At 34.4% G+C, this 24111-nt stretch overlaps 1 protein-coding gene across 10 annotated transcripts in view; it reads right to left on the reverse strand.

The window, feature by feature from the left end:
* The window catches only part of LOC101826706 (AGBL carboxypeptidase 4), a 1098260-nt gene that overhangs the window by 1041734 nt on the left and 32415 nt on the right, over positions 1–24111 (reverse strand). For all 10 annotated transcript variants that reach the window (XM_040756958.1, XM_040756964.1, XM_040756959.1 and 7 more), the window contains exon 2: positions 5588–5710. In XM_040756958.1, the coding sequence (XP_040612892.1) occupies positions 5588–5710 (123 nt within the window). The remainder of the gene's footprint in view (positions 1–5587; positions 5711–24111) is intronic.

Genomic DNA, 24111 nt, shown 5'->3' on the forward strand with positions numbered 1-24111 from the left:
ACCTTCTATTAATAAAAAATTTAATTTTATACTTGAGCTGTGATAAATGAATAGAATTTAAATGTTCTAAGAAAAGTGTATTTTTGTGAAGAAATGGGTATATTAGTTTGAATGTGTCAATCATTTCACAATTAGTATGTCTATCAAAACATACTTATAAGCACTAAATTACCAAACCCACATTATCCTTAACAACAATCTATAAACATCTAACCTTATACCCACAAAGAATCACAGCCTTCACCCCCTCATAAAGGAAAGTTTTCTTTGCAACAGAGACCATTACAGAAAACCAAATTCAATAAAATCCCAATCCCAATGGATACAGCCACAAAATACTTTTGCACCTAAGACTCAAGGAACATTATAAAAGATGTCAGAAATACTGTAAGAGCCAGAATATCAGGGGTTTGCTATGAGATTGCATTACTATCCAAATATGAGCTAAACAAGGACAACACCAATGCATGTGCCAAAATGGACAGAGAAAAGCCTACAAGGCCTCAACCCTACACAAAGAACTAGAGGTAACTCAGGAAAGGTAGGAGCAGGAAATGTGGTTGTAGTACTTTGAAAGAAAATGGCCCCCAAAGGAAGTGGCACTATTTGGAGATGTGGCCTTGTTGGAGGAAGTGTGTCACTGTGGGGACAGGCTTTGATGTCACTTATGCACAAGCTTCGATCAGTGTGACAATCAGTTGGCTTCCAATTGTGTGCAAGATGTAGCACTCTTGCTCTAGCACCACATTTGCCTGCATGCTGCCATGCTCCCCAGCATGTGATAGTGAAGTATACCTCTGAAACTGTAAGCTGCAACCTCAATTAAATGTTTTCCTTTATAAGTGTTGCTGTGGTCATGTTGTCTCTGCACAGCAATAGAAACCCTAAGACATTGTTCTTAATAGATTGTTCAGTGCCAAATGGTCAGCACTGAAAACATACATACAAATAACATATAGACTAAATAGGCTATATTTAGTAATATATACATATGTATATATATAGCTGTACATATATACATGCAATAATACTTAATGAAAAAAGAGGTCATGACATTGAAAGAGAATGAGAAGAGAGATGAGGGGTATATGGGAAGGTTTGGAAGGAAGAAATTATTATATATAATAATTTCAAAATTAGAAAAATATTATACATTAAAACCAAGTAGGCTTAATTCCATGAAGGTAAGGTTGGTTCCACATGTACAAATAAAAAATGAAATATACCATATAAATCAATTTAAGGACATAAGCCACATGTAATATCAATTGATATTATGAAGGCACTTGATAAAGTCCAACATGCCTTCATGATAGAAGTTCTGTAGATTTTATGAATACATGGAACATACCTCAAAATAATAAAGGCTATATACACAAATCTATAGCTAACATTAAATGAAGAAGAACAGAGAATTTCTTCTAAAATCAGGGTCAAGGATTTCACTCTTCCCAATCTTATTTGAAATAGTGCTCAAAGTCTTAGGTATAGCAATTAGAGAAAAGAAAACGGATACAAATAGGAAAGAAAGAAGTTAAACTATCCCTATTTGTAGGATACATGATTCTTTACTGTAAAGGCCCTACTAGTTCTCAAGCGTGAACTTTATAGATGACAATACTGTGTCACAATGCCTTAAGAATGAACACACCTGGGAATGAGTTTAAATCATAACAACTTAGTAAATTACAAGACTTGATCAGAAAAAAAAGCCAATCTTACATCCTGTATTAAACAGTCTAAAATAAATCCTTAATTAAACTATATCATATGAAACCTGTGTGTGTCAAGCAAATTATTTGAAATGGCTATCAGACTGTGTTCACTAATAAACAGTTAACATTATCCCTCAGCCTACTGGAAAGGATGTTACAAATTATAGTCTCATGGAATATATTGTTGCAATGCTATTCCCATTACAGAAAGCCTCAACCCTACACAAAGAACTAGAGGTAACTAGATTTACTGTATGTTTTTAGGACATAGTTTATCCTTCTCACACTGGACCCAGAAAATCCACAACTACATTTTTGTCAGTTTACAATAAGATTCCTAAGACTACATACTGTATGTTTATTTTTTATAATTTTTAAAATAAAAAAATCCCTTCTCATTTTACATACCAATCCCAGGTCCCACTGCTTCCCCCCATTCTCCCTACCCCACTCCATCCATTCCTCAGAGAGGGTAAGGCTTCCCATGCCAAGTCAATAAAATGTGGCACATCTCTTTGAGGCAGGGCCAAGGCCCTCCCCACTATATATAGGCTCAGCAAGGTAACCCTCCAAAGAGAATGGGCTGCAAAAGCCAGTTCAAGCACTAGGGATAAATCCTGGTCCCTTTGTCAGTGGCCCCACAGACTGCCCAAGCTACACAACTGTCACCCACATTCAGAGGGCCTAGTTTGGTTCTTGCAGGTTCCCCCTGTTGTCAGTTCAGAGTCCGCAAGCTCCCACTACTTCAGGTCAGCTGTTTCTGTGGGTATGCCCAAAATGGTCTTGACCCCTTTGCTCATATTTTTATTCCTCCCTCTCTTCACATGGACTCTGGGAGCTTGGCCCAGTGCTTAGCTGTGGATATCTGCATCTACTTCCATCAGTTGCTGGATGAAGGTTCTAAGATGATAATTAAGGTAGACATCAATCTGATTAGAGGGGAAGGCCAGTTCAAGCACTCTCTCCACTAATCGACCTTGTAGATTCCTAGGAATTTCCCTAGTGCCAGGTTTCTTGCTACCCCATACTGACCCCCTCTATCAAAATATGTCTTTCCTTGCTCTTCCTCTCTGTCCTTTCCCCATCTTGACCATCCAATTCCCTCGTGTTCTCTTCCCCACTCTGCTTCTCCCCTCTCCCTTCCCAGTTGTAACTCATAAAGATGGGTCCCCTTCATCTTTCCTCAAGGTCAGAGAGTTCAACACTGTCCTTAGTAAGTTTAAAGACTTAAAGGTCCAACACTTGGCTAATGCAAGATGTTTTGACATTGGTAGTGGATGTCTTATCTAAATAACAACAGACATGAGCTTAGTTGTATTTACTTTTGATCCTGAAGGCTGGATAACAGGTATGGCTATCAAATACCTGGAGGACTAAGGGAAATAAGTCTGTTTGCACCTTATATATGATAATAGAAGTCTTCTGCCATGTACCCCCATTTTGGTTGGGTACTTAAGAATGTTGAATAATAAACAAGAGGAATTCAGTATTCACTGGCTTACCCTCCTGACTCTATCCTGTGTCTCTTAATATCTTTACCTACCCTTTCTCAACCCACACCTCCCCTCTCAGGTACGAACCTGGCAAGTTGATTGGCTCAGACTGCAGCCCCACAAAGGCAGCTTCCCACACTTTCTTCTCCTCCCACCACCATGCTCCCAATTTTCGCAAGAGATACTGTCTGTTTCTCTTTCCCAGGGGGATACATGTAAGTATCTTGTAGGGTTCTCCTTGTTACCTGGCATACCCAAACATTTGGGACACTATAAAAGCAGTGCTAAGAAGTTCATAGCACTCAGTGCCTACATAAAGAAAATGGAGAAATCTCACACTAACCACTCTACAGCACACCTGAAAGCTCTAGAACAAAAAGAAGCAGACATATCAAGGAGGAGTAGACAACAGGAAATAATCCTAATGTGTATTTATATACACATCCAAAAAAAGAGCTCAGTCTGCTATTTTTCCTATGACAGTTAACTTTATGTGTTAAACAAATTGGAACAAGTGATCCTTAGATTAAACATGTCTGAGAGAGTGTTCCTGGATATTACAACAGATGTAATTGATATCACCAATTGTCTACATGTTATAAAACAGGTATTAATAATTCAGTAATTATGTTGTCATGTTGGGAAATTTCTTACACTGAACCTTCTGGTAAGGTATGAAAATCTGGATTGTGCCCAAGGAAAAGACATTCTTTAAAATGAATGTGTATTTTATCAGGTTGTAACTAAATCAAAACACTCAATTTGTAAAATAAGAAAAATCTCTGCTTTTACAATATTGGTAGTATTGTAAAGGGACTTTGGGGTCTTTGACTAAGATAAAAGCAATAAGAGATACTTTCTAAGATTCAAATAAATATCAGAAACGCCACAATTACAAGCTTGAGAAATAGAGAAAATATTCTTTCAATTATGTAAACACTATTCAAGAATGACAAAAAGAAGAGCATTGCAATCTTGAATAATAGTTCAGTTGTGTCCTCTCAAAAATGATAACCATTGAAACCTTTTTCCCCAGCATCTTATAATATGACTTTACTACAAGTTAAAGCCTTTGTATAAGTATTTGAGTTTGAAATCATTAAAATATGCATATGAAATCATTAAAGTATAAAATATGATTGGCATTGAGTGGAAATGAGGTACACATACATGTAAAATACCATATTAAGATGAAAGCTGAAATCAGGATGTTTCTACAATCCAATCAATACAAAATTTAATAACAAATCACCAGAAGTTAGGGACAATCATTGAACACATGATTTCACATAATATATGAAGGAAACAATCTTTGATCTCAGACTTCTGTCCTACAAAACCAAGAGACAATGACACTTTCTCATTTAGTTTATTCTGTTTACGATGCCTAGTACATCAAGCATATCAAAGGCAATGTGGAATTATAAAATAAAAAATACTTCATAAGAGAAAATTTCCATTTGTTTGTTATAAAAAAACAGGGTACAAAGAACTGCCATATAGGACCCTGGGCTATTCTTTCAGAGAGATCAACACACATACACATGCACACACACACATTCTTACTTCAAGGAAATTAACAATTACTTGTAAATGCAATATGTTTATATTCCTTTTAATATTTCCTAATATTCTAAGTATCTACTATGTATTATTCAGAAAATGAAGTTGAAAACATTGAAAGCAAGTAAAAGTCAGCTCTTATTATATGGGAATATTTAATCTAATCTTGAGCACCCATTTAGAATAGACATTCAAAGAAAAAAATTAAAATATTGCCAAATAGTGTCAGTTTTAGTTCAAAACAGCAATACCATTATTATATATTTAATTATAAAGACTAGTTGAGACACAGTATGTCCAAGTTAGTACACACATCTTTGAATTATGAGAAATTATTACTTCTGTTCTTTGTGTCCAAATGTTTTCTAATTGTAATGATCATTTTTACTTTTTGTTTATATAAAAACATACTTTGGTAATAATTTAGAGAAATATTTCATACTGTCATAAGTTAGTAATTGTTTTAAAAAATTACAAAGAAGCCTATCTTCAAAAGACTAACCCTGTGAGTATCTCAAACTAATGTAGCATAGAGGAGACATTCAAAGAATAAAAATGTAAAATACTGATTAATAATGTCAGTTTTATTTCAAAACATCAATACCATTATTGCATATTCAATAATACAGAGCAGTAAAAATTCAGTATCTCCAAGTTAATGCTAATTCCTTCATAATTAACTTTTCTCCAAAAACTTGTTCCATAATGGTAAAAAAATGAAATGAACTGAATCACAATGAATGGTCAGATTGGATTAGATTATGAAAAGCAGCCTTCTCAGCCAAACTCAAAGATAAATGTTTTTAATACACTTACCACTTTCAAAGCAAGCATCAAAGGTAAGATGTCCTTTCTTGGGTTGTCCAGAGTATCCATTTGGAAGCGCTATGTATTTGCTTACATTCCCTCCAATGGCATCCTCATTTCCTGTATCATTGCCTATTCAAGAAAAAGACTAGTATTAAACAGAAATCTAATTGTGTTTTGCAATGTAAATCCAATAATATGAGGATATAATTTGAAGTTTAGAAGATAAGGGTTGAAATCTTACCTTTACCACATACTAACATTGGGCCCACTAACAATAAATAAGGGAAAAGTAAGTTCATCTTCAGGGCTGTTCTTTATTTAGATTTAAAGCTATCTAGCATCACTACTGAAATCTAAAATATGTTCATGAAACTGAATCAACTCATGAATAATTGTCATTATAACTTACAATAAAAGTATGTTGTTTTAATATGAATGAGGCAATTCTTCTATAAATATCACCACAGTGTCTTCCTGTCCCATCACTAAAATAATCTGAGAACTGAGAGAAAGTCTAATTCTTCAGAAGTTACTTCTACTTAGGATGTAGAAAAATGAAATGTACATTGCGTGCAACAAGAAAAGTCCCAACCAAACACAAAACCATAACTTTCCCAAATTTACCACAGAACTGGGACTGCAGGGCAAGTCAGGGCAAAAACATATTCAAGATGTATTATATACTTGTACAAAAATATCCTTATGAAAACCAGTACCATGTACAGTGAATGTATCCCAGTTAAAATACACTATGTAAAAACAAACTAAATGCAAATACAAACAGATATTGGAATTACCATGTATTTTTTCTTTTCATTATATTTTATTACTTTTTTTTTAGAAAAAAAGCTTATTCACATGTCAATCCCAGCTTCCTCTCCCTCCCCTCCTCCTGTATACCCACAACCCTTCCCCTGCCTCCCACCCTATCCCCACTCCCTTCCATATAGGGGATATCCAGAGTCTGTCATTTCATTCAGGGCAGGGTCCAGGCCCTCCCCCAAGATTCTAGAATACATTATCTTATAGCAGATGTTGTATTCCTTTTAAATGTCTTCAATCTTTCTGCGCCTCTTCTACCATATTCCCTGAGCATGTAGAGGCTGGATTGTAGATACACCAAATGGGGTTAGGTATCCCAGTCACTTGTTCATTCTCCTTTTTACTTCTTAGAGTATGTTTTAATGAAGACTAATATATTGAGCTAGTGAGAAAAATTTGCAGGAATGATAATTTCTTCATAAGTAAAAATATGGTTTATTGAGGTAGAGTCTACTTGTTGTTTGTGTTTTATGTTTTGTTTTTGACATAAGGTCTCTCTATATAGCATTGGCTGTCCTGAAACTCTATCTATGTAGACAAAGCTGGCCAGTAACTCACAGAGATTCATCTGCCTCTCTATCCCAAATATTATACAATGCTTGAGAAAATGTCAATAATTTATTTTTTTCAGTTTCCTAAGATATTTTAGACTTGTTTTTTATATATTAAAACATTTTTTCTCATTTTACATACCAATCCCAGTTTCCACACCCTCCCCTCTTCTCACTCTCCCAATCTTACTCCCACCCCACCCTATCCCCAAAATGGTCTTGACCCCTTTGCTTATATTTTTGCTCCTCCCTCTCTCCAAATGGACTCTGGGAGCTTGGCCCAGTGCTTAGCTGTGGATATCTGCCTATATTTCCATCAGTTGCTGGATGAAGGTTATATGATGATAATTCAGATAGTCATCAGTCTGATTACAGGGGAAGACCAGTTGAGGTACCCTCTCCACTAATGCTTAGGGTCTTAGTTGGGGTCATCTTTGTGGATTCTCAGGAGTTTTCTTAGTGACAGGTTTCTTACTAGCCATGTAATGATGCCCTCTTTCCTTGCTCTCCCTCTCTGTCCTTCCCGCATCTCAACCATCCAGTTCCCTCATGTTCTCCTCCCACCTCCCTGCCTCCCCTTCTGCCACGCTTTCTTCCATTACACTCCCAATTTGCTCAGGAGATCTTGTCTATTTCCCCTTCCCAGGGAGATCCATGCATGTCTCTATTGTACTTAGCTTATCTGGAGTCATGGACTACAGGCTTATTATCCTTTGCTTTATGTTTATTATCCACTTGTGAGTGAGTATATACCATCTTTGTCTTTCTGTGTCTGGGTTACCTCACTCAGGTTAGTTTTTTCTACTCCCATCCATTTGCCTGCAGATTTCATGATGCCATTGTTTTTTACCGCTGAGCAGTACTCCATTGTATAAATGTACCACATTTTCTCTATCTATTCTTCAGTTAAGGTGCACCTAGGTTGGTTCCACATTCTGGCTATTACCAATAATGCTGCTATGAACACAGGTTGGGATTTTGATGGGAATGGCACTGAATATGTATTGCTTTTGGTAAGATTGCCATTTTTATTATGTAAATCCTCCCTATCCAAAGGCATAGGAGATCTTTCCATTTTTTGATATCTTCTTCAATTTCTTTCTTCAAAGTTCTTTCTTTTGTTAGTGTTACCCCCATAATATTTTATGTTATTTGTGGCTATTGTAAAGGGAGAGATTTCTCCAATTTATCATTCATTCTATCATTTGTATATGGGAGGGATACTGATTTTTTTGAATTGATCTTGTATCATGCCATATTACTGAAGGTGTTTATCAGCTGTAGGAAGTTTCCTGGGAGATTTTTGGGGGTCACTTCATGTATACTATCATATTGTCTGCATATAGCTAAAGTTTGACTTCTTCCTTTCCAATTTGTATCCATTTGATCTCCTTTTGTTGTCTTATTGCTCTAGCTAGAACTTTAAGTACTATATTAAACAGATATGGAGTGGATAGCTTTGTCTTGTTCCTGATTTTAGTGGAATTACATTGAGTTTCTCTCCATTTAATTTTATGTCGGCTGTCAGCTTAGTATATATTGCTTTTATTATGTTGAGATACGTTCCTTGTATATGTCATCTCTCCAAGACCTTTATGATGAAGGGGTATTGGGTTTTGTCCAAGCTTTTTCAGCATCTAATGAGATGATCATATGCTTTCTTTCAGTTTCTTTATATTATGGATTTCATTGACAGATTTCCTTATGTTGAACCATTTCTGCATCTCTAGGATGAAGCCTACTTGATCATGGTGGATGATATTTTTATGTTTTCTTGCATTCAGTTTGTCAGTTTTTATTGGCTATGTTTGCATCAATTTTCATGAAGTACATCAGTCTGTAACTCTCTTTCTTAGTTGAGTCTTTATGTAGTTTTGGGTATCAGGGTAACTGCAGCATCATAAAAAGAGTTTGGCAATGTTCCATCAGTTTCTATTGTATAGAACAGTTTAAGGAGTGTAGGCATTAGCTTTTCTTTGAAGTTTTGGTAGAATTCTGTGCTGAAATCATCAGGCCCTGGACTTTTTTTTTGTTGGGAGAGTTTTAATGACTGCTTCTATTTCCTTGGGTGTTATAAGTCTATGTATTTGTTTATCTGGTCTTGATTTAATTTTGGTATATGGTGCCTATCCAGAAAATTGTCCATTTATTTTTTATACTCTACAAAATTGGAAATAACTTTATGGAGGTTGTCCTTTTGACATCAATACATATTCATGTTTAGCTAAAACTCTGTCTTATGCAGATTTTCAGACACTGAGAAAATCCACAGAATAACCTTAGATTCCAACTCTAATTTTAAAATGCTCTACATTTAAGCAAAGCATTAATAATTGGAAGTATGACTCTGGATTATAAGGTCTTAAATATTTGAGAAACTATGTGCTATATTATTAACTCTGTTAAGTAACTTAACCTTTTTGGGTCTTTTTATGGAGAGCTACATAAAATACATGTGAATGACCTAGAATTCAATACTTCTTCAGTAAGTGGTGTGTTATTATTACACTACTGACATCATTGTTGAGAGAGATATAGCACCAAATATGTATATTTACCAAAGAGAATAGAAGATTAAGTTCTTTAGAGTATAAAGGAGAATTCAGAAAAAGAAAGAAGTCATTTGAAATCAACGAAGAAGGCATTGTGCCTTTTCCTTGAAGTAAACACCTAATAATGTAGCATCCTCTTCTATTATACATGAAAACACCCTCATTATCATTGTATACAATGCAGTTTTCTCTAAAAAGAAACAGAAAACCTGTGAATATTTTTAGTGTAAGAAAGTTAGGAATAAAAGATTGAATAAAATAGTTAAAATTTATATCTAAACAAATAAATATTAATCTTAAGTTTTTGTTAGTACATACCTTGATGACATTGGTTCAACAGATTTTTAAAAATATCAGAGAAAGCAAATATTTAGAAATGAATTATGAGCTTATTTGGGATGATTAGGAAAGATTTGTGTCGTTAAATGTAGAGTGTACCTAGTGAGATAATGTGATAATTATATCTTATTTCAGAATGACAAATAGGCCTGTTGTGACATCTAGAAATAGATTTTAGAGTAGTGCAGAATTCTGACACTTAAATGGGTTATGCAGCTGATGGATGTGACTAAAGCAAACTTTGTTTCATTTTTATGTTGAAAACTACTTCACACAAAGGGTATAAGCAACTCATATTGCTCAAAATAAATACATTTGCATATTAATAAAAACTTGATCCATATATAGATCTTCTTTCCATTTCACAAACCAAAAAAAACCAAAATGAATAGGTAGCATATTACCTTAATGTATAAGTGCAGCTAAAGGGGTCTGTCTAAAGGTTCATTTTATGTTATATTTCCAGAGATTCGTAATTCTGATTAAAGATTACATTAAAGATGAGAATTAGCCTACTAATCACAAATTCTCACCCAAAATAATAGTAATAATAAATCTGAAAATTCTGCTTGGGAACGTTTAGGAAAGAAAATATTTTTGTTTGGGTTGGGTTTTGAAATTTTTGTTTATATTATTAGTCAATTTGTTGTTTCTTGGTGCTTTATTGGTTTTGTTTTTAAGATCTCACCATGTAGCCCGGGCTAGCCTGACCTGTAACTCACTATATAAATCAGGATTGACTTGAACTCACAGATATTTACCTGCCTCTTGTCTCCCCAGTTCTGGAATTAACGATATGAACTACCACACTGGCTATTTCTTGACTTTCTGAGAGAAGTGTTCACTTTATAGCCCAGGTTATCCCTAAATTCTTAATTCTCATGCCTCACCCTGACAAGTACTAGAATAATATGCTTGCGTACCAGGCTTTTCCTTTTGGACCACCAACCAGTTCCCAAATCATAACACTGAGACTTCCTGTTAGTTATGAAAGCTAGGCCTAGCTTAGGTTCATTTCTGGCTAGTTCTTTTAACTTAAAGTATCCACTTTATCTACCTTTTGCTTCAGGGCTTTTTACTTTTATTCCTGTATATCTTACTTTCACTGTTTCTCATGCCTGCCTGACAGATGTCAGGCTTCCATTACTTGTTGTCTTCTCTTGATCTTCTTCTTTTTTCTTTCTTTCTTTTTTTTTGAGCTTAGATTTCTCCTCCTATTTATTCTCTCAGCCAGCCAGCCCTGCCTATCCTTTCTCTGCCTAGCTATTGGATGTTCAGTTTTTTATTAGGCCAATCAGGTGCCTTAGGCAGGCAAGGAAAAACAAAAGCAACACATCTTCACATAATTAAATAGATGCAGCATAAATAAAAGTTACACATCTCTACATCATTAACAAAGGCAGCAGAAACAATTGAGACACACCCTGACATAGTTAAAGTAATATTTCACAGCAAAAACAAGTGTAATATATCTTTGCCTAGTTAAAATAATATCCGACAACATGCATGTGCCTCTGTACCTAGTTATGTGGGAGTTTTGATCTCAGTTACTTAACACCCATTACACAGCTTCTTCCTATCATTCTAAAAAATATGCATCTATTTGTTGACACTGTAAACAGATTTACAAAGTATAGAGCAACAATTCACTTCTGAAATGAATTTATCAAAATAGCATGTTCTAATTCTCTCTAGCCATATACATCTACAACACAAACAAGGGATCTAGATTTTTTTAAGCTACAACTAAGCACAGGATGCTACAGTACTGAATACACAGTACACATCTACTTTGTGGACACCCTATATTGTGCCTAGAACTAATGATAATATACAAGACACATAAATCAGTTCTTTACTCAATAAAAGAATATTAATACTCTTGAAACACTGATCATATATAAAATAGTTATAATAAATAACAAAATATGTAAGAAGAAATATTCCATTTCTCCAACTACATAGAATATAGTAAGTGCCATAGGAGTTGAAGAAATACAGATCTAAGGCTAAATTTAAATTCTTGCTTGGCAACTTTTTAGTTGTTATGACTATAGATGAGTCCAAATTCATCAAATCTAAGATTTTAAGGTTTCTGTTTTGCAACATCTCACAGCTGTTCAAAACGAATGGTTGACTAATTTTTCCCTGAAAGTGAAATATGTATCCAATTTTCCAGTGTTTGGTAATAAAGGTCTTTCATACTTTGGTCTTGTACAGGACCATATTACATCTTTTTTTAATTTCAAATTATTTCATATTACACTTAATTTTGTATTCCTTAATGCTCACTCCCCAATTAATAACTTAAATTTTTTCTGCTTATAATCTAGTCATAATGGGAAAATATATTTTTCTTTAATAACTATTAATAGATACACCTACATTCATCACAGAAAGAAAATGAGAAAGCTGCTTCTATGAAATCATTTGGTAGAAACCACATGAGGTAGTGAGAAAATCTAGAAGATCCAGGAGTCTTGGTGGTTTCAGCCAGTCACTCAAGCTCAGAAACTGTTCTTCCATACAGACTGAACTGTTTTAAGATGGCAATAATGATGGATCAGTCCTAGGAGAATTTACATATGTAATCTTATCAAACTCTACAACTGCATTCTGGTTCCCAAATTAGACTTGTACTTCTAAATGAAATTTAATTTACAACCTAAAAACGGAACCCTTAAAAACAACATCTGGCTAGTATTACTGGTCTATTTCTGCCAGACTCAATATTCAAAGAGTTCCAGCAATATACTGAAAATTGTGGACTATTCAAGACTGTGGGTAGATCCCATAAATCTCCCTAAGCAACCACAGAGTATTAACTCAGTCCTTGGCACTCTGCTGGGTGCTGGACACATAGAATGAATAAAATTATTATAATCTTCAGAATGTAGGCAGGGATGTATAGTAAGTGAGTTCTATAGAACACTCTGTAGCTAATGAATAGAAAAGTCGCAAATTAACTCCAGTTCTGATTACGACAGCACTAACCATGGTTTGGTGCAGTTGGTCATTCAATAAATTAGTTCCTATTGTGTATTAGGAATAGCTCCAATTGTGGAGACAACAGCATATGTCATATGGCATTCATTCAATGATCCTTGAGTGTCATTAACATGTGATACATTGTTGTTAACACTTGATACATCAAAGAAAGCAAAATGGCCAAAAATCTTTCCTTCTTTAGAATGTCTATTTGTAGAGACACTAAATCTATAATTGTTATAAATATATTGTGGCAAATATAGCATAATCTTTAAGGAAACCCATTTCTGTTGCTCTCCTTGGCATATATAACCTGATCCAATTTTGCACACCTCCTTTCAATTAAGTAAACTGTTAGGTCTCTAATAAACCCAGCACAAGTCATACTCAGTACCAGTGTCTCTTCCCGGCACTTCTCACCTATTTTAACCTAAAAAGTCAAGAATGGTGACTTGAAGTTAAAACCTAATGAAATTCCAGAAAGGTGGGTAAAAGTTTCTTTGGTGAAGAGGATAAAATGATTCGAGATAATGAATTTCAACCAAATGCCTGCAGAAAAATATCAGGTTATATAAACAACACAAATGATTAAGACTAGGGCATATTTATGTAATATATATTCTTTTCTCATACAATATATCCTGATTACAAAGGATATAATATATACTCTGCCTCCATTACTCCTCCCAGGCCAAGAACCAGAGACCTAGGGTAAAATGATGACTCCTAATGATATTCTACTACATTCACAGATTAAAGCCTTACTCAACCATCATCAGATCCAGAGACCTACAGCTAGACATTACAGAGAGAGAGAGAGACAGACAGAGAGAGACAGAGACAGAGACAGAGACAGAGACCTTGGAAAACTTAGCTCTAAAGGGTATATATCAATCAATCCCTTTCCTCAGACCTCAGGGAACCCTGCAGAACAGGAAAGAGTGTAAGGGCCAGTGGAGAAGGAAGATACCAGAAAAACAAAAGGTCCTCTGCAGCTTAGTGTTTCTGTGGGAATCCTGAGTGTGTGAATGAACATGTCTCTGATTAGTGTGCCTTGTCTTGGGCTCTTTCCTTTCTGTTGGTTTTCTTGTCCAACCCCAATGTGATTGTTCTTGTTTTATCTTGTTTTAATATCTGTATTTTTATTTGTTAAAACTTTTTTAAAATTCAGTGATGGAACTCAGTATAAAATCATTTACCTACATTAGGACCAGTCTCCAACACTGCAAATACCACATGTGGTGATACATGCTTGTAATCCAGACAGAGATAGAATAAGAAATTTGAGGTCATACTTGACTACACAGTGAGTTCAAGGCCGTACTGGACTACATGAGACTCTGCCTGCTTCCCCTGCCCCCCCAAAATCAGTAACAAGCTCTTAAATATAACCTTAATTCTACTATTCTCTCTACTGACCACTGTGCTAGATTATTTGTTGTGTTGTTTAATATGATAAATTAACAAACCATAATTTTAAATTCTTCTTGGTTTCTTACTCAATATACTTCATTTTCTCTTTTAATGAATGCTTACCTTCTGCATAATACCAGCAATATATGGGGGTATTGAGCAATTCAGCACAGAAAAGTAAAAAAATAAAAGAACCACATAATCCTTTGCTCTATGTCTAAAATCAATATATGAGTGAGTACATGCCATGAGGAATGATGAGCAATGTTTGGGTCAAGACCAGGCTGGAGAGACCCAGGCTGACCTGAACAAGGAGGAGCTCACTGTCCTCAGACTGATAGCTTGGAAACCAGCATAGGACTGTTCCAACCTCCTGAATATGTGTGTCAGTTTTGAGTTCTGGGCGATCTGTGGGGCATCCAGTAGAGGATCAGTATTTATACCTAATACATGAATGGACTTTGGATGCCCATTTCACATGGAGGGATGCTCTCTTGGCCTAGATACACGGGGGGGGGGGGTCTAGGCCCTGCTCCAAATGATATGACAGACATTGAAGTCTCAGGATTTTCCAGCCATGCTGAGGAGATCAGCAGTCTGAGGTTTGGTGGAGTCAAGATCACCTATCAATCTGAGGTAGAATAAGAGATAGTGGCTGGCTGCTTTGCTTTTCTGATCTTCAGTTTGATGTTTGCACCCCAATATCTGTCTCTGGGTCATTTACTTTTCATGCTACAAGATAGAGATCTTTAATTTGACCTAGCTTCACCCTTCCTGAATATGCCTCAAGAATACTTGCATATCTGTGTATACTGTAGCATTATCACTAATAGCCAAGCTAGATAACCAGTCTTGGGGTCAGAAAACATGACTGGATAAAGAATGTATATATGCACAATGAAGGGACAATGGGTTAGAAATGGGGAGAAAGTGGAGGGCGAGGATGTGCATATGGTCAAAATGTATGATATACTTATATTAAAATGTCTTTATTTCTGTCATTATATACAATGAATATTATTAGTAAAATATCATCTGAACTATCAGTGAAAATTTTGAAGGAATATTTCTAAAGAAACTATATTTAAGGAAAATTCATTATATTTCATAAACATGTGATATCATGATGCTTTATATCACCTCTACTTTCATTTTCTAATTATTAAAATGAATTGAGTTCAGCATTATTTTTAAAAACTGAAGAATATTTCATTAGAAACTTGTATGTTCTTGAGTAGTTTCTTATAGACAATTGTTATCTTTTAAATTGTTCTTGAAATCTAATTTTCCAAAGGCTAAACCCATAGCCTTGAATTATATCATCTCTTTGGCATTTCTCTTTCTCACTTGAAACACTGTAGCCATGCTTGTCTCCTGCCTAATGTGGCATTAGCCCAGCTTCTGGCATTTTACAGGGTAGTTATCAAGCCTTTTCATCATTGGAAGAGAATGATTTTTTACTTTCTCATGTAAGATATTAGTTCTTTTTTTCAAAGGGCAAGGAAGGGACTTTGGGAGCCCACTCCATATAGAGGGATACTCTTTCAGCCTAGGCACATGGGGGAGGGTCTAGGCCCTGCTCCAAATGATATGACAGACTTTGAAGATCCCCCATGGAAGGCCTCACCCTCCCTGCGAAGCAGAAAGGGATGGGATAGGCAGTTGGTGGGGGGCAGGGGAGGAGGGGAGGGAAAAGGAACTGGGATTGACATGTAAAAGAAGCTTGTTTCTAAGTTAAATAAAAAACGGAAAAAAGGGCAACTTTCTTGATAAAAAATCTGCAACTTGAAGAAATCTGATTTTAGCATGTTATGCATAGATGGAAATATTAAAAGAGGAACAAATAACCAAAGTTTCTAAATATCCCTTTAAAATAATTATTAATTTTTAACAATAACCTCTGTAATTGACCTCCATTTTAAATTTTTAAAAATCGCAGGAAAAAAACTCTATAGAGATTCTTGCTCTTACCTAATAGACAAATGTATTAATAATGGAGGATGCTATACATGTGTGGGGAAGGGATATGTTTTTAAAAATGACCTAAACTTTTTCTCTGAAACTAAAACTGCTCCAAAAAGTCTTTGAAATTCTAAATAGTAATTGTACTAATAATAAGAGAAATTAATTTCAAAATTTTGTCTATTAGGTAGTTGCAATAAATAAAACTTTGTTAAGAATGTTCCACAAACACATAGCTTCACAATTACACATGTAAAATATAAATGCAAATGTTTATGTAACATGAATAATTCTGGCAAAATATTTAATGAAAATATCTTGTCTTATAAGCAACACACTTAAATCCAGGTTCTGGAGTTTACTGTCACATGGCCTAATATAAATTAATTAATCCAAAAATTTTAATGCTCTGAAATGAAACCAATAAAAATTTTCGGTGAGGTAAAGGTGATACACAAATTTTGGGAGTGGCCTACCAATGACTAGTTTAGCTTAAGGCCCAAACCATCAGAAGGACCTCACCCCTGACACTACATGGAGGGCTAGGACCCAGAGGTGGGATAGCCCAGAGACCTAGGATAGAACCAAACATGACCAGCCAAAAATAAGTCAATGAATTGATTCCTAACGATATTCTTCTATACTCATTGATTGGTGCCTAGCCCAACTGTGGTCAGAGAGACTTCATCTAGAAAATGATAGAAACAGATGTAGAGAACCACAGCCAAACATTCAGCAGAGTTTAGGGTATCCTGGTAAAGACAGGCAAGAAGTATTGTAGAAGCCAGAGGGTTCAAGGAAACTACAAAATAACCACAGAAACAACCAACCTGGACCCATAGGAGCTCACAGAGACTGAACTGACAACCAGCCAGGGAAACCTGCACTGGAACTGACCTAGGCACTATGAATACATGTTATAATTGTTTGGCTTCATCCTTTTGTGGGACTCCTAACAGTGAGAGAAAGGGATGTCTCTGACTCCTTTACTGGCATTTGAGAACCTAATCCTCATATTGGGTAGATTTGCCTTAATACAAAGTGAGGTGCTTAGTCTTACTAAAACTTAATATGCCATGTTTTTTTGATATCCATGGGAGACCTGCCCTTTTCTGAATAGAAATAGGGAAAGAATGAATGGGGAGGGAAGGCAGAGAAGAGGGGATGGGAGGGACCGGGTAGAGAATCGGGAGGGAAAACTGCAGTTAGTATGTAAATAAATAAGTGGACACCTCATCTTTGTTGATAGGAATTTTATTCATAATAACCCAAAACTGGAAACAACCTAGGTGTCCATCAACCAAAGAATGGATAAATAAATGTGGTACATTTACACAATGGAATATTACACAGTGTTAAAAACAATGACATCATGAAATTTGCTGGAAATGGATGAAATGATGAGAATGGCCAACTAATGACTGGTCCAGTTTGAGACCCATACCATGAAAGGAGCCCATTGCTGACACTGTCTGGAGTGCCAGGACCCAGAGGCTGGATAGCGCAGAGATCTAGGATAGAATCAAGCATGACTGGCAAAAAAAAAGTTAGTGAAGTGATTTGTAATGATATACTACTATATAGACAAGATAGATTGTTGTCTAGCACAATTGCCATCAGGAAGGTTTCCAATGGAAACAGATGCATAGACACACAGCCAAACATTATGCAGACCCCAGGGTATCTTGTAGAAGAGGGAGAGAAAGGATTGTAGAAGCCAGAAGAGTCAAGGACATCACAAGCAAACCACAGAATCAAATGATCTGGGCTCATGGAAGCTACTGATACTGAACCATCAACCAGATAGCTTACATGAGACTGACCTAGGACCTCTGCACTTATAATTCTATAACTTTGTCTGCTTATGGGATTCCTAAAAGCGGGAGCAGGAACTATTAGGGACCCTTACCTTCTACTGGGTTGCCTAGTTCAGACTAAATAAGAAAGGAGGTGGCTAGTCTTATTGCAACTTGATATACCATAGTGACTGACATACATGGGAGGGCTGCCCTTTTCTGAAGACAAAGGAGGAGTGGATGGCGGATAAAGAAGGAAACTTGGTGGGGATGAAGAGAAGAGAAGGAAGGGAAAATGTGATTGAGCTGAAATTTTAAATTAGTAAAATTATCACAAAAGGGTCAATGAATTCAAACAAACTAAAAGTTAAAATGCTTTTTTTTATAAACTAAGATTCACTATAAGTGCCTTGTGTGGGATGTAAGAATACTTAGTATGAATACTTAATAAGAATACCCAAGAACAAGAGTTTCATTTTATAGTTACACATACATCAGAGAAAATACTAAGAAATTTTCTGTTTCCAAAGGATACTGCTTTTCTTTGATGCTTAAAACATTTAAATATATCTAAATAACTAATTGATTCAGAGGTACGAAGGGCCCCAACAAAACTAAATAGGTCTAGTTTATAAATCATTTGGGAATAACTTCTGGACACCCTTCCTTTAGTTTAACCCCACTATTCATTCACTTACAATATTAAAATGTAACTCAATTGCAAATAACTATAGTAAAGTTACATTACCTACCAAAGCTCTTCCACAGTACAACTCTATATAGTCAAAGTGATCATAAAAGGAAAGAAGAGACTATGTGTTTACAGCTAAACCTTGCTCTTCTGTCACCAGAAAAAAATATTGATTCCAGCTAAATTTGACCTGAAAGCCATACAATTCAACAGTACCCTGCTAGTTTCCAGAGTATTTTATTGCCTCTTTATTTGATGTGAAAATATTTTATAACGCCTCAGGAACTATATATCCCCAATTAGATACTGTCTTTTATTATTCTCATGAGAGCCACATCCAAGTATAAGGTAGTAAATGACAATCTAGCAAATTCATCAAAATGTGTTTGTATGTATTTTGCTGCATAATAATATATTGCTATAATTTTCAAGGTCAAACGTCATTAATGACTAATTTATTTTCTTGTTCAAATTACTGTCATTCATCAGGAACATGTATCAGAAGACAAATATACTTACTCTACATGCTAAGAATTATGTCCTGAACATCTAGAATACAGACCATTGACTGTAAGTTAAGTGAGATCATAATCTTATAGAACATATCATAACTGAAGGGAAGATTATATAAAATAAGGAGAATATGCTAATAGACACAGGCTTTAAACTGCTGGACCCAACATAATTCTGTTTACATGCTACTACTCCAAGATTTAGATATACATCATCAATAATGTAGGATACCCAACTATACCAGGAATTATAAGGAATAAAATGAAGTATAAAAACCATAAATAACGTTTTATTTTGAAAATTAGGATTTGTGGATATAATGTTAAGGGGGGCATTAAAAGAAATGATCATATCCATCAGAACACAGATGGCAAACAAACACCCAATATTTCTCATATAACTTACATATAATAACTACCTTTTCTCAAGTATATTGTGTTGAATTATGACATTCAAAAACTTGAAGCAAGAAAAAATCCACATAATCAAAACAATAATAATTAAGTTCATTTAATCTCCTATTCTAAAGCTCAACAAATCAGTGTATCAACTCCCCTATTGTACAAAGATTAGTGTAAACAGCAAAAGATAACCACATTCTCACATGACTGTGTCAAATGTTCAATATCTCTGAAACATCAGCAAACAGCAAATAAATCATAAAATTATTATGACAGGTAATTTAACAAATAAGGTGGGTTGCTTCTAAAACAGCTACATTCTACCACAATGACAAAAAAACAAGAACCTTGTATAAATAACTTCAATTTCCAGACATAGTCATTATTTTTTCATTATAGAAGCATGTATTTTCAAAAATGTGATTTGAAAAGCAGCCAGAAATCTAGTCAAAGACCTAATAGTTTACACTCTGTCACAATTACTATTAAGATTTTGGTATATTTCCTTTTTGTATTTTGTCAAGCTGACAAATTTTGCTTTTATAAAATTATAATAAGTCTACAGAAAGTTGTATCATGCTTTTGCTCTTAGTACTAACGTATTTTTTCATACTAACTTGAATTGTTTGACAATCAAAAACAACAAAAGTATAAAATTCTAGAAAGTTCTATAGTTGTCTTGACTCCAGTTATTTTAATTCCATTCCATAAAAGATGTAGATGAAAATTCAAGTCAATGAGGAGACAGCAAAGTGATTAAGAATAGACATAATATGCCAAGTATCAGAGCTCAAAATCTACCATCCCTACTTTGCAATAAACCAATGAGAAAATGTTTTGATCTCACTACTCAATTGTAACTACTATAAAAATAAAGGTGAAGTGAGCTGTATAGCATAACTAACTGACAGGACAATCTAAGAATTCCATTAAAAGTTTTAAAAAGTTCCTAGCACAGAGTAGTACTCAATGCATATTATCTATTATCACAAAGACTTCTTTATTATTATTATTCCTTCATATATTACATCCAGGCTACAGCTTCCCTTCCCCCAGCGTCTTGCCCTATAAAGACTTCTTATTGATGATATTCGCCTTAAATTGGGTTTTTAGAAATATAAATTGCTGAGCCAAAGAATACAAACAAGTTTAAGATTACTGATAGAACTGCTAAATTGTTATCTGAAGTCAATAAATACTGATAATTTATATTAAAACAGAAATATACAACATTATTACTGTGAGGTACATTTATATCTGGGGTTTGTTCTATATTACATCTGTCTGGGAAGAAAAGCAAGACTAAACCTTTTCAATGATCTTTCCGCAGCAATATCAATTTCAACAACTATTCAAATGTGAAAGTACATTTCATTAAGAGATGAGGAAATCAGATAGGATATCATAGTGCCTGCTTTTAGCACAGTAAGATTAAAGTGGGCAGAAACAGAAAAATGCAAGCCCCAAACCAGAGCAATCTGGAAAGGGCTATTACAGCAGAGAATTGGCCATCATGTTAACAATACACACTCAGTTAGAATGATTAAATTCAGACTTTTAAGGGTTTTTCAAAAGTATAATATACATTGTATTTTATTGTTAGAAGTATACCAGAACTCTCTTGAAGAAGTCTTATCATGGATCAAAGGAGAACCTATTTTTAAAGAACCAGATATAGAATTAAAAAGTCTTGCACATACATACACATACACCATTACTCTCCAGATTGGATTAATCCAATGTATCTATATAAAGAGAAAGGAATGACTTTGAGCAGTGACATGTTTTTAAATATTATCTATATAAGGTGAAAGCCAATTCCTTACTACTTTGCTCAGTACATTTGTGATTTATCCAAAAACTATGAACTCTCCCTCGACATTCTAACAATGTTTCAGTACAACTAAAAACTGTCTTTCAATGCTGATTTTTCTTTTTTAATATCAGCATATTGGAGAGTATACCAACCAAAATACTATATTTCCCAGCTCCTCTTGCAGCTAAATTCCTCCAGATAACTAAGGTCTTGCCAATGATAGGTAAACAGAACTTTTGCAAGTAAAGCTAGAAAACTTCTTACAGGGGAAGGATTAGGAATCCTAATTTATATCGTCTTTTGTTACCTTTTGGTAAGAGATTGTAACTTTATGAAAGCAATGTCTTAAGTTCTAACAACCATCTTTATAATATGAAAGGCAACATAGCAGAGAGTAAAGGATCCTAACTCACTGGTGAAAGAATAACACTAAAAACCTAATTTTGAGCTGCCTAACTCTAGATCTTTCAAACAGCAGAAAATCTTTTAAAAATTGCTGTTATTTTAAGTTTTCCATTATAAATAGCCAAACTAAAATGACAAGCTAAAATTCACTTAAATTTGTTTTTGAACACTATAGTTGTCTTTTCTAGAAACACATTAACACTCAGAAATGTAACCAGCAATAGTATTTCAATTCAGTGAGCATGAATGTAGTAAACAGTTAAGAAGTAGGATAAGTTCCTTTGGGTAAAACAAAAACTATTTCTTTTAACCTCTTTATTCAGGTACAACTCGCGTACAAAGCTACATGTATGTAATGAATACAAATTGACAAGCATGAAGATAAGTGTATATTATTGGAATTATTATCATAATTTAAATCACAGACATACCAATCAGCTTGAAAAGTCTGTTTCCCCACTCTGCGGTGTGTGTTTGAAAGAGAGAGGGGAAGTGGGGAGAGAGATATAACATGAGATCTACTCTCTTAGAAAATTTAATTGTAGAATAGTGTTACCTGCAGGAGTGTGTGTGTGTGTGTGTGTGTGTGTGTGTGTGTGTGTGTGTGTGCGTACACACACTTCCCTTTGATCCATTCATCTTAAATAATAATTTGAACCTTTTCACTACTATCACCCCATTTCTCCCTCCCTCCAACACCTGGTAATCATCATCTCTGCATATACTGTAGATTCTTCATGTATGATATTACATGGTTTTGATTCTTCTGTGTCTGTATATTTTACTTAGCATTATACTCTGCAGGTTAAATGATACTGTTAAAATTAAATCCTTCCTTCACCTAATTTTTAAGGTTCAATTATATTTCACTGCATGGATACATCACATTTTCTATTGTCTACTTTTTCACTAATAGACATTAAAGTTGCTCCCATGTACTGGTCATTATGAATAATAATGTAATGAACATTGGTTAGGGAAGATACCTCAGAACTTTATGGTTCTGTCATTAAAATACAGATATTTAGACCAATAGAAAAAAATACAGTCTGAAAATAAAAACATTCACATGTCATGTACTCATTTTAAAGTGTACTAAGACACACTGATAAACAATAAATAATTGTGAGGAAATGATACCCAGAAGCAAAACAATGAAAATTGATATTTTTCTTACAACGATACAAAAATTAACTTAAAGTAGATTAAATTTTTAGATTTAAGAACTGAAACTCCTCAAGAAAAAGAAACACAATAACAAAAATTTAAAACGTATACAGGAATCAAATGGACATTTCCTTAAGGAAGACATGTTAATGGACAAAAGTTACTTGAAAAGATACAACACTATTCATAATAGAAATGCACTTATAAAAACACAATGAAATATCTTCACCTCACAAATCCTCTTGAATGGCTATTCTAGAAGGTCAAATGTAAGTGTGTAAGTGTCAGCATGAATATGAACAAATCCTTGAACATTCTTTATTGGAATGCAAATTGAAGGACCATTATAAAAAGCAAAGGAAGTTCCTCAAAAAATTAAAATATACTTCCTTTATGATCTGGTGATCACATTTCTGGAAAGTGTATATACAACAGAAGTATTAAATTTGTTTTCAATGAGGAAGAAAAGGCATTGATTTATATAATTTACTAATAATTTTAAGTTTTCTGTGTGTTGGGATAATTAGGAATAAAATATAGATGAGCTCTGGGTGAAAGGCACATAAAGATTGAAGAGACAAAAGCAAATAGACAATAATTACAAATGAGTATTTACTTACTCAGAAAACTATTTCTAGAAATATTTAAATATTGATCAGAAAACTAAAACAGTGCTAGTTAGTAAAGGATTCTTATTGTTTGGTTAGATAATGGTAAAATTAGTATGTTAATTATTGAGATCAGATAAAAATTTCTGAATAATTATTCATATATTTAGTATATTTTAAATGTAAGATAATTAAAAGTTTCAAAATTATATCTTATCATATATTTTTTAAATAATATAACCAACTACCTCCTCAAAAACACAGGCAATAAATAATCTAAAACTAGCAAAACCAAATGAAGGTAAACACACACACTCACAAAAACACACACACTACTACCAACAACAAAACAACAGGAATTAACAATCATTGGTCAGTAATTACTCTCAATATCAATGAGCTCAATTCCCTAATGAAAAGACACAGGCTAAAAGAATGGATGCTAAGCCGTAATTCATTCTTCTGCTGCAAACAAAAAACACACCTCAACAACAAAGAAAGGCATT

The sequence above is a fragment of the Mesocricetus auratus genome, unplaced genomic scaffold, assembly GCF_017639785.1.
Source record: "Mesocricetus auratus isolate SY011 unplaced genomic scaffold, BCM_Maur_2.0 Super-Scaffold_100014, whole genome shotgun sequence".
Taxonomy (NCBI): Eukaryota; Metazoa; Chordata; class Mammalia; order Rodentia; family Cricetidae; genus Mesocricetus; species Mesocricetus auratus.